At 40.0% G+C, this 13003-nt stretch overlaps 1 protein-coding gene across 2 annotated transcripts in view; it reads right to left on the bottom strand.

The window, feature by feature from the left end:
* The window catches only part of VTI1B (vesicle transport through interaction with t-SNAREs 1B), a 31603-nt gene that overhangs the window by 3404 nt on the left and 15196 nt on the right, over window positions 1–13003 (bottom strand). For both annotated transcript variants that reach the window (XM_047079470.1, XM_047079469.1), the window contains exons 2-3: window positions 5552–5610; window positions 2727–2918 (exon numbers count right to left, since the gene is read on the bottom strand). In XM_047079470.1, the coding sequence (XP_046935426.1) occupies window positions 2727–2918; window positions 5552–5610 (251 nt within the window). The remainder of the gene's footprint in view (window positions 1–2726; window positions 2919–5551; window positions 5611–13003) is intronic.

Here is a 13003-nt window from a genome sequence, read left to right as displayed (position 1 = left end):
ATCTCCCATCATAAATTCATTGCCAGCACATTCCTTATGACCCTTCTGATGTAAGAAGGGATATAGTGTGTGCAATGTTTACTTATTTTGAGAGACAGTGTGTGGGGGAGGGGCGGAGAGAGAGTTGGGGAGAGAATCTCAAGCAAACTCCATGCTGTCACTGCAGAGCCCAAAGTGGGGCTGGCTTGATCCCAGGAATGATGAGATCATGACTTGAGCCGAAATCAAGAGTTGGACACTAGGGGTGCCTGGGTGGCTCAGTCAGTTAAGTGTCCAACTTCGGCTCAGGTCCTGATCTCACGGTTCGTGGGTTCAAGCCCCGTGTGAAGCTCTGTGCTGACAGCTCAAAGCTTGGAGCCTGCTTCCGATTCTGTCTCTCCCTCTCTCTCTGCCCTTCCCTGCCTGCAGTCTGCCTCTCTCTCAAAAAATAAACATTAAAAAATATCTTTTTAAATAAAGTCACTCAACTGACTTGAGCGACCCGGGTGCCCCTCATTACTTTTAAGACAAAGATGCTAATCAACTATAAGATTATATTCAAGGTCAGATGAAAGCACCTGGAATCCAATACAAGATGACATACCTTTCACTCCACTGGTTTTATACTTGTGATGCAAGAAAAGGAGGTTAAAAACAGAGCATTTTCCCTGTGTTTGTGATGAGGTTGCAATGATTTTATGTACTTTCTGGACTAACAATTTATGAGAGGCAGTGGCCCAGATGTGGGGTGCAGGAGCTATCTGAATATGCGTATAGCCTGTAACTTTTGACAGGCCAACAAACCAACTAAATTCCATAGCCTTAGAAATAGATTAATTCACTGAAGATTCCCACCTGACTGGTACTGAGGACTGATGCACCATGAATAAGCTATTCATTTTTAGTACATTCAGACTTCAAAATGATTTGTGACACTACTACATTTTGGAAAACATTTAACTGGTTACAATCCTGGTAAGCCCCAAAAGAATTTCACCTCAGCCATATAAAACATAAACTCTTAAGTTGCCACACTGGTGACTACTCTCAGAGAAGGAGGTATCTGGGGCCAAGTAAGCTGCCCTAATTTCCCTAGTGCCCTAATTTCCTAAATCTCTGCCAAAGTTTTACTCCACCTATAATCCCAAGCACCGAAGGCATGACGACAGAAGTAGCCATTGTCAGCCAGAATTAACCACCGACAAATAGGAACAGTTAAGTTCTTAGCTATTAAAGCACTTATACATGCACCACTCAGAAAGGGGCCGGTTCACAGGGCCTATTACTGATGCCACCATCAGGCAGCCAAAATATTGGGTTTCTAGATGAGAAGTTTTCATATGTGGCATACAGGCCAGTGGATGATGGAACCACTGAATGTCACTGAAATAAATCCCAGTTAATTCAGCTCAAAAGAAGTAGGAATAAGGAATAAGGCTTTTTTTTTTTTTAATGAAAGATGGATATTTTTAACATTAGATTGAAGAGAAGGAAAAGACAGTAAGATCACATAAATCAACTCGAGGTCTGGAACAGTAATTCCAATGAAGGTGGTATGTATATTTAAATTGTTTTTATGACTCTGAAACTAGTAATTTTAAAGCAAATTATTGTTTGGCTTTATCTCCCCCCCCCCTTTTTTTTGTTGGTTTATTTTTGGTAACAAATGACCAAAGTCACTTTATACCTCTCATTTCACTTTAACAAGCTTCACCTATCTGCCTTTTCCCAGTCTCCCTTTACAAGTGAATTTTGAAATGTTTATATCATTTTCAAATACTCCAGTTTGACACCAGTAAATGTCTGAACTCTTCAACTATAGTCAGGACGCATCATCAAACAGGATTCTTTCTACACACATGTAGTCTGCACTTACAGGCCCCGCCATTTCTTTCCCATGCTCCTGGCCAGGCCACCTGCCAGGCCATTTCTACTTTGCACAGTGGAATATAATTCCAAATGCAACACATTACATTTAGTCTTTGTAAACTTTTACTCCTTTAACTTCTCTAGTTTCAGAATATAGATTTTCAACTCTGTCAGTCTAATTTGATAAATCAGAATACTGGGGTCTAGAGAGGCAGTCTGGCTTACTTTCTATTACAACTAAGCTGTGAGCCCCTTCCTGAAAGCGTGGGCTATCCTGATAAAAACCTAACTGAATTTTTTGAGCATATCTGAAAAAACTGGATTTATGGGTCAGAATACAAAGTCCAGATACAATAAGAAAAGGGAACTCTTGTATTCCTCCACTATATATCAAGCACTGTTTTATTAAAGATACAAAGAAATCTAAGCATGGTTGGGAAAGATCTGCATTAAATAACAGGACAGGTGAGGGGCGCCTGGGTGGCTCAGTTGGTTAAGCATCCGACTTCAGCTCAGGTCATGATCTCACAGTCTGTGAGTTCAAGCCCTGCGTCGGGCCCTGTGCTGACAGCTCAGAGCCTGGAGCCTGCTTCGGATTCTGTGTCTCCCTCTCTCTCTGCCCCTCCCTGCTCATGCTCTGTCTCTCTATCAAAAATGAATAAATGTTAAAAAAAAAATTTAACAACAACAAAAAAATACAGGAGAGGTGGTTACCCCAAGGCGGGAGGGGAACTGGATGCAGGAAAGAGGATAAGGTGGGAAGAATAAGAGTTCAATAAACACTGATAACATAAACTACTCTACGACATGGTTAATTTTTGTGCCACAGGCCCTTGAGATAAAAAAAAAAAAAAAAAAAAAAAACAGCTAAGGCTTACCATATGCTCATTCTCTACAGTGTATGTGCCATATTTCATGTCTCCTCGGCCCCCAGGTGTGGCTGTCAAAGGTGTGCTTCTCACTTCCCGATGGAGTTTAGCAAGGTCCTTCCGGTAGGTTCGAAGCTTAGACATCATAGGGTTACGGAAAGACAGAGGTGCATAACGTAGTTCCTCTTCCATCTCTGCCAGCTAGGAAGGCAGAAAGTGAGTAGATAGCCTGGTTCTTTTCTCTCTCATCTGGGCACATGCCTAGTATGGACTAATCAAACCACAGACAACTGCAAATAAGTATTCAACCGTATGTTCCATGAGGGCAGGGACCACATGTGATCTGTTCACCTCATTATTCTGAGTGCCTGGCACAGTGCCTAGCATGCATAGAACAGGCATTCAAGAAATATGTGATGAATGAGTGAAAAAAACTAACAAGCACCTTATATCTGACTAAACATTTTTATATGTATTATCTCATTTAATCTTCCCTGTCCTCAATAAGGTAGTAAATACTTCTATTTCATATGTAAGAATTGAAGAAATGTACTCAAGATAACACAATAAGGGAAGTCAGGATTCAAAATCTTCAAATTGCCTTTCCAGTATACCAAATTCTTAAGCTGTTATAGTTCAAGTACTCTCATGAAACACTTTGAAGTCTACTGTACTAAAAATGATAGGGGTCTGGCATGAGGTTTCTTCCTTCCTCTTCTTTTGGAAAATCAATTGTTTGTCTCCATGTCCTATATAACCAGGGGTCCACATGAGATCTCCATTTTATTGGGTAAGTAAAATATAACACTCAGACATGTTCACAAGAGCCATAAATTATTTTCATCTGCCTGGGATGGCCAAAGTTGGATTGGTTAATTTTGCTAAGTTCAGAGAAAAGTATCTAAGCACCAAACAAATAAATTGGTATTAGCTGAAAGATGTTTAACATTCTACAAAGATATTAACCAAAAAAAGAAGACTGATTCTATAACTGGTATCCTGCAGATGCCCAGATTTACACAGGTATTAAGAAGAGTTTCTAGTATGTCCATTGTGAAGGAGATAGTTTCCACAGTTTCCACAATCTGGTGGCCTGACTTTATCCATTCATCCATCGGTGGACATTTGGGCTCTTTCCATACTTTGGCTATTGGAACCTGGATTTTAACCCCAAATTCCTGAAAGGGTTTGATGAAGCTAGAGGATAAGGATATGGAGAGAGAGGGACACTACTTCTAAAAAATAAGGTTTTGGGGCGCCTGGGTGGCGCAGTCGGTTAAGCGTCCGACTTCAGCCAGGTCACGATCTCGCGGTCCGTGAGTTCGAGCCCCGCGTCGGGCTCTGGGCTGATGGCTCAGAGCCTGGAGCCTGTTTCCGACTCTGTGTCTCCCTCTCTCTGCCCCTCCCCCATTCATGCTCTGTCTCTCTCTGTCCCAAAAATAAATAAAAAACGTTGAAAAAAAATAAAAAATAAAAAAAAAAAACAAAAAATAAGGTTTTGTTTTGTTTTGTTTTAATTTTTTTTTTCAACGTTTTTATTTATTTTTGGGACAGAGAGAGACAGAGCATGAGCGGGGGAGGGGCAGAGAGAGAGGGAGACACAGAATCGGAAACAGGCTCCAGGCTCTGAGCCATCAGCCCAGAGTCTGACGCGGGGCTCGAACTCACAGACCGCGAGATCGTGACCTGGCTGAAGTCGGACGCTTAACCGACTGCGCCACCCAGGCGCCCCGGTTTTGTTTTGTTTTTAAAGAAAAGCTATAGATTAAGAGAGAAGCAGTTGTTAAATTGCTCGGCAGCCTGGACCAACATTTGACCAGCCCACTTTAGGTCCTGACTGGAAACCTGTCCAGTCCATGCATGCCCTGCCCAAGGAACCAAATCCAGCCACTATGCTTGTTTGTTTGCTTTCTCTTTCTCTCATTTAATTAATTTATTTTTATTATTTCAGCTTTTATTAATAAAACTAAACTCAAGGCAACTGCTTGGTTCTTGCATTTGATCTGACCATATACCAGACAAGTGGTTCTTTATGAGGACTTAGGGGAGAAATGTCAATATACAGACAGGTTCCATCAAAACTGGGATGTTGCAATATCTAATAAAGTTAGGTAAATGAAATTTAAGAGAACATATTATATATTAAAAACCAGAAATCTCCCCCTCTAATATCAGGGGATTCCTTTAACAGTCTTCAATGTGTTTGTCAAGATCAATCATATTCACTATGTTGTCTTTTAAAACAGCAGAAGGGAAGTACAACCACTTCTGAGGTACATTTTTTGTGATAATAATTTTAACAAAGAAGAATAACTCATCTTAATGGCCAGCTTTTAAAATTTCATTTTAAAAGACCACCCAGGTAGGGGCAACCAGGTGGCTCAGTCGGTTAAGAACCCGACTTCAGCTCAGGTAATGATCTTGCGGTTCATGAGTTTGAGCCCCGCATTGGTCTCTGTGCTGACAGTTCAGAGCCTGGAGCCTGTTTTGGATCTGTGTCTCCCTCTCTGCTCCTCCCCAACTCGTGCTCTGTCTGTCTGTCTCTCTCTCAAAAATAAACAAACATTAAAAGACCACCCAGGTAAAGGTTTGAGAATGCCCTTACTACTCACATCAGGAATGTATTATATCAAATACTAATTTTAAGAGAGTAAGCTTTACCCATTTGTGTTTGTCAAATCCTCTCATCACTCACCCCATCAACTGGCCTCACTTAGTAAGAAATAATCCAAATAAAGATCAATATACAGGAACATTTAATCTGTGGTCGGGTAATAATTCTGGAAAAGACTAACTCCAGGTAGAAGAAATAAGGACTTGCTCCCTGTTCTTACCGTTTCATTTGCTTCCTGTTGCTTTTCATCAAAATCTCTGATCAGTTTTTTCTTCTCTTCTGGAAAAGGTAAACAAGTTTCAAGAGTTCAGTCCTGCCTTCCATGTATTTGTAGAGGTCATTCTCTCCGCTTACAATAAACTCCCCAACCCTCTCTCCTGATGGGGTAACAGTACTTAATCACCTCTAAAAAGCATTTAGACATGTACAGGAACTTGTTATCACAACGATGGGGGAGTGAAGGAAGTGGGTATTACGAATGGCATTTAAGGTCCAGGGAACAAAAATATCCATGCTTGGGACACTCCTGAATTATCTGGCCCCAAAGGTCAAGATTATTCTACTATGAAACACTATAGGTCTAAGTTAATTACTGTCAATCTATTTTTCCCAAGAGGGATCAGGCACACCATCAACAAGAATGTTTAACAATACTGATGTTCTAAATTCTTGTTCCCACGTTCACCTCCACTGTGAAACATTTCTCTGTATTAACCCTCATCCACTGCTTTTCTGCAAAACAAATTCAAGACTCACTTATTCTGCTTGCTGGGGAGACTGCATGGTATGGTACGTATTTCTCAGCCGTATCTATTGGCGGTGATATGTAAAATGATGCAAATACCACGGACTCACACAGTGAGAAAATCATTCCCTTTGCAATTCTCTTTCAATCCTTTGCATTATGTCATTTCAGTGTTAGTATGTCTTTAATACCTAAAAATTACTAATCTCTTTTAACAAAAATAGAATAGGCTTCAGCTTCCAACCAGTAACATTTAACTAAAACAGCACTGTTTTGCCTGGACTGTATTTTTCAGATCATTTAGATAGGTCTCCAAGAGTTTCCACTTAACAGATCTATCATTCCATCACAAAACAGTGCAATATAAGGGCACCTGGGTGGCTCACTCAGTTAAGCATCTGACTTCAGCTCAGGTCATGATCTCACAGTTTGAACCCTGCATTGGGTGAACTTGAGCCCCACTTCGGGTGAGCCCTGCTTCTCTCTCTCTCCCTCTCTCTCTGCCCTTCACTCATTTGCACCCCCTCTCAAAAAAACAAAACAAAACCAGTGCACCACACAATCTTTTCAGGTGTACATGGAATATTTTCCAGGATGTTATTATTCGGCCACAAAATAAGTCTCAATAAATTTTTAAAAAAGACCAAAATTATATCATGCATCTTTTCCATCCACAATGGTACAAAACCAGAAATCAACCACAGAATAAATATGGAAAGAACATAAATATATAGAGAGGGTAAATAACATGCTACTGAACAATGAATGGATCAACCAAGAAATCAAAGAGGGTATCAAAAAATACTTGGAGACACTACCCCACTAGTGTTGGCAAGGATGTAGAGAAAAAGGAACCCTCATGTACTGTTGGTGGGAATGCAAACTGGTGCAGCCACTGTAGAAAATCATACAGAGTTTCCTCAAAAAGATAAAAATAGAACTCCCGTACAATCCAGTAAATCCACTACTGGGTATTTGCCCAAAGAAAACAGAAGCACTAATTCAAACAGATCTATGCACCTGTATGTTTACTGTAGCATTATTTACACTACCCAAGAAACATGGAAGCAACCCAAGTGTCCACCCACAGATGAATGGATAAGATGATGTGACACACACACACACACACACACACACACACACACACACACACACACAAATGTTACTCAGCCACAAAAAAGAATGAGGGGCGCCTGGGTGGATCAGTTGGTTAAGCGTCCAACTTCAGCTCAGGTCATGATCTTGCGGTTTGTGGGTTCAAGCCTCACACTGGGCTATGTGCTGACAGCTCAGAAGCTCAGAGCCTGGAGCCTATTTCAGATTCTGTGTCTCCTTCTCTCTCTCTGCCCCTCCCCTTCTCCCGCTCACACGTGCGCTCTCTCTTTTCTCTCTAAAATAACATTAAAAAAAAAAAACAACGAATGAACTCTTGCTTTTGCAATGACATAGATGGATCTAGACGGTATAATGCTAAGTGAAATAAGTCAGTTAGAGAAAGATAAATACCATATGATTTCACTCATATGTGGAATTTAAGAAACAAACAAAACAGAAAAAAAGAAACAAAAACAGATGCTAAATATAGAGAACAACCTGGTGATTTCCAGAGGGGAGGCAGGAGGGGGATTAGGTAAAATAGATGGAGGAGATTATAAGAGTACACATCATGATGAGCACTGAGTAATGTATACAATTACTGAATCAGTATACTGTGCACCTGAAACTAATATAACACTGTATGTTAATTACACTGGGATTAAAAAAAATACATGGAAACAAATAAAACTCAATAGTCTAAAACTGTTGGGATGCAGCAAAAGCTGTTCAAAGAGGGAAGTTTACAGCAATACAGACCTATCTCAACAAACAAGAAAATTCTCAAAGAAATAACCTAATATTACACCTAAAGGAGCCAGGAAAAGAACAAAGCCCAAAGCCAGTAGAAGAAAGGAAATAATAAAGATTAGCACAGAAATAAATTAAATACAGGCAAATAAAAGCAAAACCCCTAAAACAACAGAGTGCCTTACACCTAAAGGAGCTAGAAAAAGAACAAACAAAACTAAAGGAAATAATAAAGATTAGAGCAGAAATAAATGATAAACAAAAACCAAAAGAACTGATCAATGAAACTAGGAGCTCATTCTTTGAAAAAAAATCAATAAAACTGATAAACCTCTAGCCAGACTTATCAAGAGAAAAAAAGAGTACTCAAATAAATAAAATCACAAATGAGAGAGGAGATATAACAACACCACAGAAATACAATTATGAGAATATTATGAGAAACTACATGCTGGGGCACCTGGGTAGCTCAGTCGGTTGAGCATCTGACTCTTGATTTTGGCTCAGGTCATGATCACACAGTTGTGGGATCAAGCCCTGCATCAGGCTCACTTCTGAGGGTGGACCCTGCTTGGGATTCTCTCTTTTCCTCTCTCTCTGCCCCTCCCCTGCTCGTATGCATATGTGTGCATGCTCTTTCTCTTTCTCAAAAATAAAAAAAGGGGCGCCTGGGTGGCTCAGTCAGTTAAGCATCCAACTTTGGCTCAGGTCATGATCTCGTGGTTTGTGGGTTCGAGCCCTGCATCGGGCTCTGTGCTGACAGCTCAGAGCCCAGAGCCTGCTTCAGATTCTGTGTCTCCTCTCTCTGCCCCTCCCCACTGGTGCTCTGTCTCTATCAAAAATAAATAAACATAAAAAAAAATTAAAAAAAAAAACTATATGCCAACAAACTGGAAAACCTAGAATAAGTGGATAAAGTCTGAGAAACATAAATTACCAAAACTGAAACAGGAAGACACAGAAAATTTGAACAGACTGATTACCAGAAAAGAAACTGAATCTGTAATCAATAAACTCTCAACAAAGTCCAAGATCAGATAGCTTCCCAGGTGAATTCTACCTAACATTTAAAGAACAGTTAATACCTATTCTTCTCAAACTATTCAAAAAAATAGAAAAGGAAGGAAAGGTTCCAAAATCCATTCTATGAGGCCAGCATTAACCTGATATCAAAACCAGATAAAGACACGACAAAAAAAGAGAACTACAGGCCAGTATCTAGATATAACATAGATATTATGTTAACATATTTTAACATAGATATAAAAATACTCAACAAAATACTAGCAACCCAAATCCAACAATACATTAAAAAAGTCATTCACCACAATCAAGAGGGTTTATTCCAGGGATACAAGGATGATTCAATATTTGGAAATGAATCGTGATACATCACATCAATAAGATAAAGAATAAAAACCATATGATCAACTTGGTAGATGCAGAAAAAGCATTTGACTAAGTACAACATCCATTCATGATAAACACTTTCAACAAAGTAGGTTTAGAGAGAACATACCTCAACATAATAAAGGCCATATGTGAAAAACCCACAGCTAACATCATACTCAATGGTGAAAAATTGAGAGCTTTTCCTCTAAGACTGGGAACAAGACAAAGATGCCCACTCTCACAATTTCTTTTAATGTTTTATTTTTGAGAGTGAAAGAAAGAGCGTGCGTGCATGTGGGAGGGACGGAGAGAAAAAGGGAAAGAAAGAATCCCAAGCAGTCTCCGTGCTGTCAGTGCAGAGCCCAAAGCAGGGCTTGTTCCCAAGAACTGTGAGATCATGAACTGAACCAAAAACAAGAGTAGGATGCTTAACCCACTGAGCCACCCAGGCACCCCTATTTTCTTTCTTCTTCTTTTAGAGAGACTGTGCACACGAGCAGAGGAGAGAGGCAGAGGAATAGAGAGAATCTTTTTTTTTTTTTTAATGTTTTTATTTATTTTTGAGACACAGAGAGACAGAGCATGAACGGGGGAGGGTCAGAGAGAGAGGGAGACACAGAATTGGAAGCAGGCTCCAGGCTCTGAGCCATCAGCCCAGAGCCCGACGCGGGGCTCGAACTCACGGACTGTGAGATCATGACCTGAGCTGAAGTCGGACGCCTAACCGACTGAGCCACCCAGGCGCCCCGAATAGAGAGAATCTTAAACAGGCTACACACTGAGCATGGAGCCTGACACGGGGCTTGGTCCCATAACCCTGGGATCATGACCAGAGCCAAAACCAAGAGTCGGATGCTCAACCAACTGAGCCACCCAGGTGCCCCTCAGATGACATGATTCTATATACAGAAAACCCTAAAGACCCCACCAAAAAACTATCAGAATAAGTGAATTCAGTAAAGTCATAACTTATAAAATTAATATACAGTGGGGCGCCTGGGTGGCTCAGCCAGTTAAGCGCCTGACTTCAGCTCAGGTCGTGATCTCGCAGTCCGTGGGTTCGAGCCCCGTTTTGGGCTCTGTGCTGACAGCTCAGAGCCTGGAGCCTGCTTTGGATTCTGTGTCTCCCTCTCTCTCTGCCCCTCCCCTGCTCATGCTCTGTCTCTGTCTCAAAAATAAATAAAAACATTTTTTAAAAATTTCAAAATTAATATACAGAAATCTGTTGCATTTCTATACACTAATGATGAAGTAGCAGAAAGAGAAATTAAGAAAACAATCCCATTCACAATCACACCAAAAATAACAAATCACGTAGGACTAAACTTAACCAATGAGATTAGGACCTGTATTCTGAAACTATAAAACACTAATAAAAACAAATTGAATATGATGCAAATAAATGAAAATATATTCAATGCAATTCCTATCAAAACACCAACAGCATTTATCATAGAACTTGAACAAATGATATTAAAATCTGTATGGAACCACTAAAGACCCTGAATAGCCAAAGCAATCTTGAAAAAGAACAAAGCTAGAGGTATCACAATCCCAGATTTCAAGACATACTACAAAGCTGTTGTAATCAAATAGTATGATACTGGCACAAAAACAGACACATAGATCAATGGAACAGAACAGAGAACACAGAAATAAACCCACACTTATCTGATCAATTCATCTAAGACAAAGGAGGCAAGAATAAATAATGGGAAAAAGTCTCTTCAACAAATGGTGCTGGACAAACTGGACAGCTATATGTAAAAGAATGACACTAACCATTTCCTTAAATAAATGGATTTAAAGACCTAAATGTGAAACTTGGAACTGTAAAACTCCTAGAAGAAAACATAAGCAGTAATTTCTTAAAAAATAATGGATTAAAGACCTAAATGTGAAACTTGGAACTGTAAAACTCCTAGAAGAAAACATAAGCAGTAATTTCTTTTACATCAGCCACATAAATACTTTTCTAGATATGCTTCTTCAGGCAAGGGAAACAAAAACAAAATGAAATTACTGGGACTACACCAAAATAAAAAGCTTTGCACAGCGAAGTAAACCATCAACAAAACAAAAAGGCAACCTATTGAATGGGAAAAGATGTTTGGATATAGTATATCCAATAAGGAGATAATATCCAAACTAAACACAAGAAAACCCAAATAATCCAATTAAAAATGGGCAGAGGACCTGAACAATCATTTTTCCAAAGAAGACATACAAATGCCCAACAGACACATGAAAAGATTGTCAACATCACTGACCAGCAGGGAAATGCAAATCAAAACTACAATGAGAGATCACCTTACACTGTCAGAATGGCTAAAATAAAAAACACAAGAAATAACATGCGTTGGTGAGGATGTGGAGTAAAAAGAACACTCATGAACTGTTGTTGGGAATGTAAACTGGTGCAGCTACACCAAGGAAAACACTATGGAGGTTCCTCAAAAAATTAAAAATAGAATCACCATATGATATGATCCAGTAATTCCACTATGGGGTATTTACCCAAAGGAAACAAAAACACTAATTTGAAAAGATATATGCACCTCTATGTTTACTGCAGCATTATTTAAGAAAACTAAGATATGGAAGCAACCCAAGTGTCCATCCACAGATAAATGCATTAAGAAGATGTGGAGGGTGTGTGTGCGCGTGTGTGTGTGTGTGGTGTGTATAAAATGGAATATTATTGGGGCCCTGGGTGGCTCAGGCGATTGAGCGTCTGACTTGGGCTCAGGTCATGATCTCACGGCTCATGAGTTCGAGACCCACGTCAGGCTCTGTGCTGACCGCTCGGAGCCTGGAGCCTGCTTCAGATTCTGTGTCTCCCTCTCTCTCTGCCCCTCCCCTGCTCATGCTCTGTCCCTCTCTCTCTCTCAAAAATAAATATTCAAAAAAAATTTTTTAAATAAAAAAATAAAATGGAATATTATTATTCGTCCATAAAAAAAAATGAGATCTTACCATTTGCAACAAGATGGATAGATCTAGAGGGTATAATGCTAAGTGAAATAAGTCAGAAAACAAAAGACAAATACCACACAATTTCACTCATTTTTTGCAATTTAAGAAACAAAACAAATGAACAAAATTAAAAAGAAACAAAAAAAGATTCTTTTTTTCTAAACGTTTATTTAGTTTGGGAGAGAGTATGTATGCGTGCACACAAGGCAGAGAGGGCAGAGGGCTCTCTGCCTCTCTGTGCTGTAGTGCAGAGCCTGATGTGGGGCTTGATCCCACCAACTGTAAGTTCATGACCTGAGCTGAAATCAAGAATCAGACACTTAACCAACTGAGCCAGTCAGGTGCCCTGAAAAAAAACAGATTCTTTTTTTTTTTTTTTTAACGTTTATTTATTTTTGAGACAGAGAGAGACAGAGCATGAACGGGGGAGGGTCAGAGAGAGAGGGAGACACAGAATCTGAAACAGGCTCCAGGCTCTGAGTGGTTAGCACAGAGCCTGACGTGGGGCTCGAACTCACGGACCGCAAGATCATGACCTGAGCCGAAGTCGGACGCTCAACCGACTGAGCCACCCAGGCGCCCCAAAACAGATTCTTAAATACAGAGAACAAACTGATGGCTGCCAGAGGGGAAGTGGATGTGAGGATGGGTGAAATAGATAAAGGGGATTAAGAAGTACGCTTCTCTTGATGAGCACTAAATAATGTATTAAAC

The sequence above is a fragment of the Lynx rufus genome, unplaced genomic scaffold (assembly GCF_022079265.1).
Source record: "Lynx rufus isolate CCGP_SWC_20201006 ecotype Redwood Valley unplaced genomic scaffold, mLynRuf1.p SCAF_17, whole genome shotgun sequence".
Lineage (NCBI taxonomy): Eukaryota > Metazoa > Chordata > Mammalia > Carnivora > Felidae > Lynx > Lynx rufus.
Note: the sequence above shows the minus strand (reverse complement) of the source record. Positions and strands in the feature narration are given on the sequence as shown.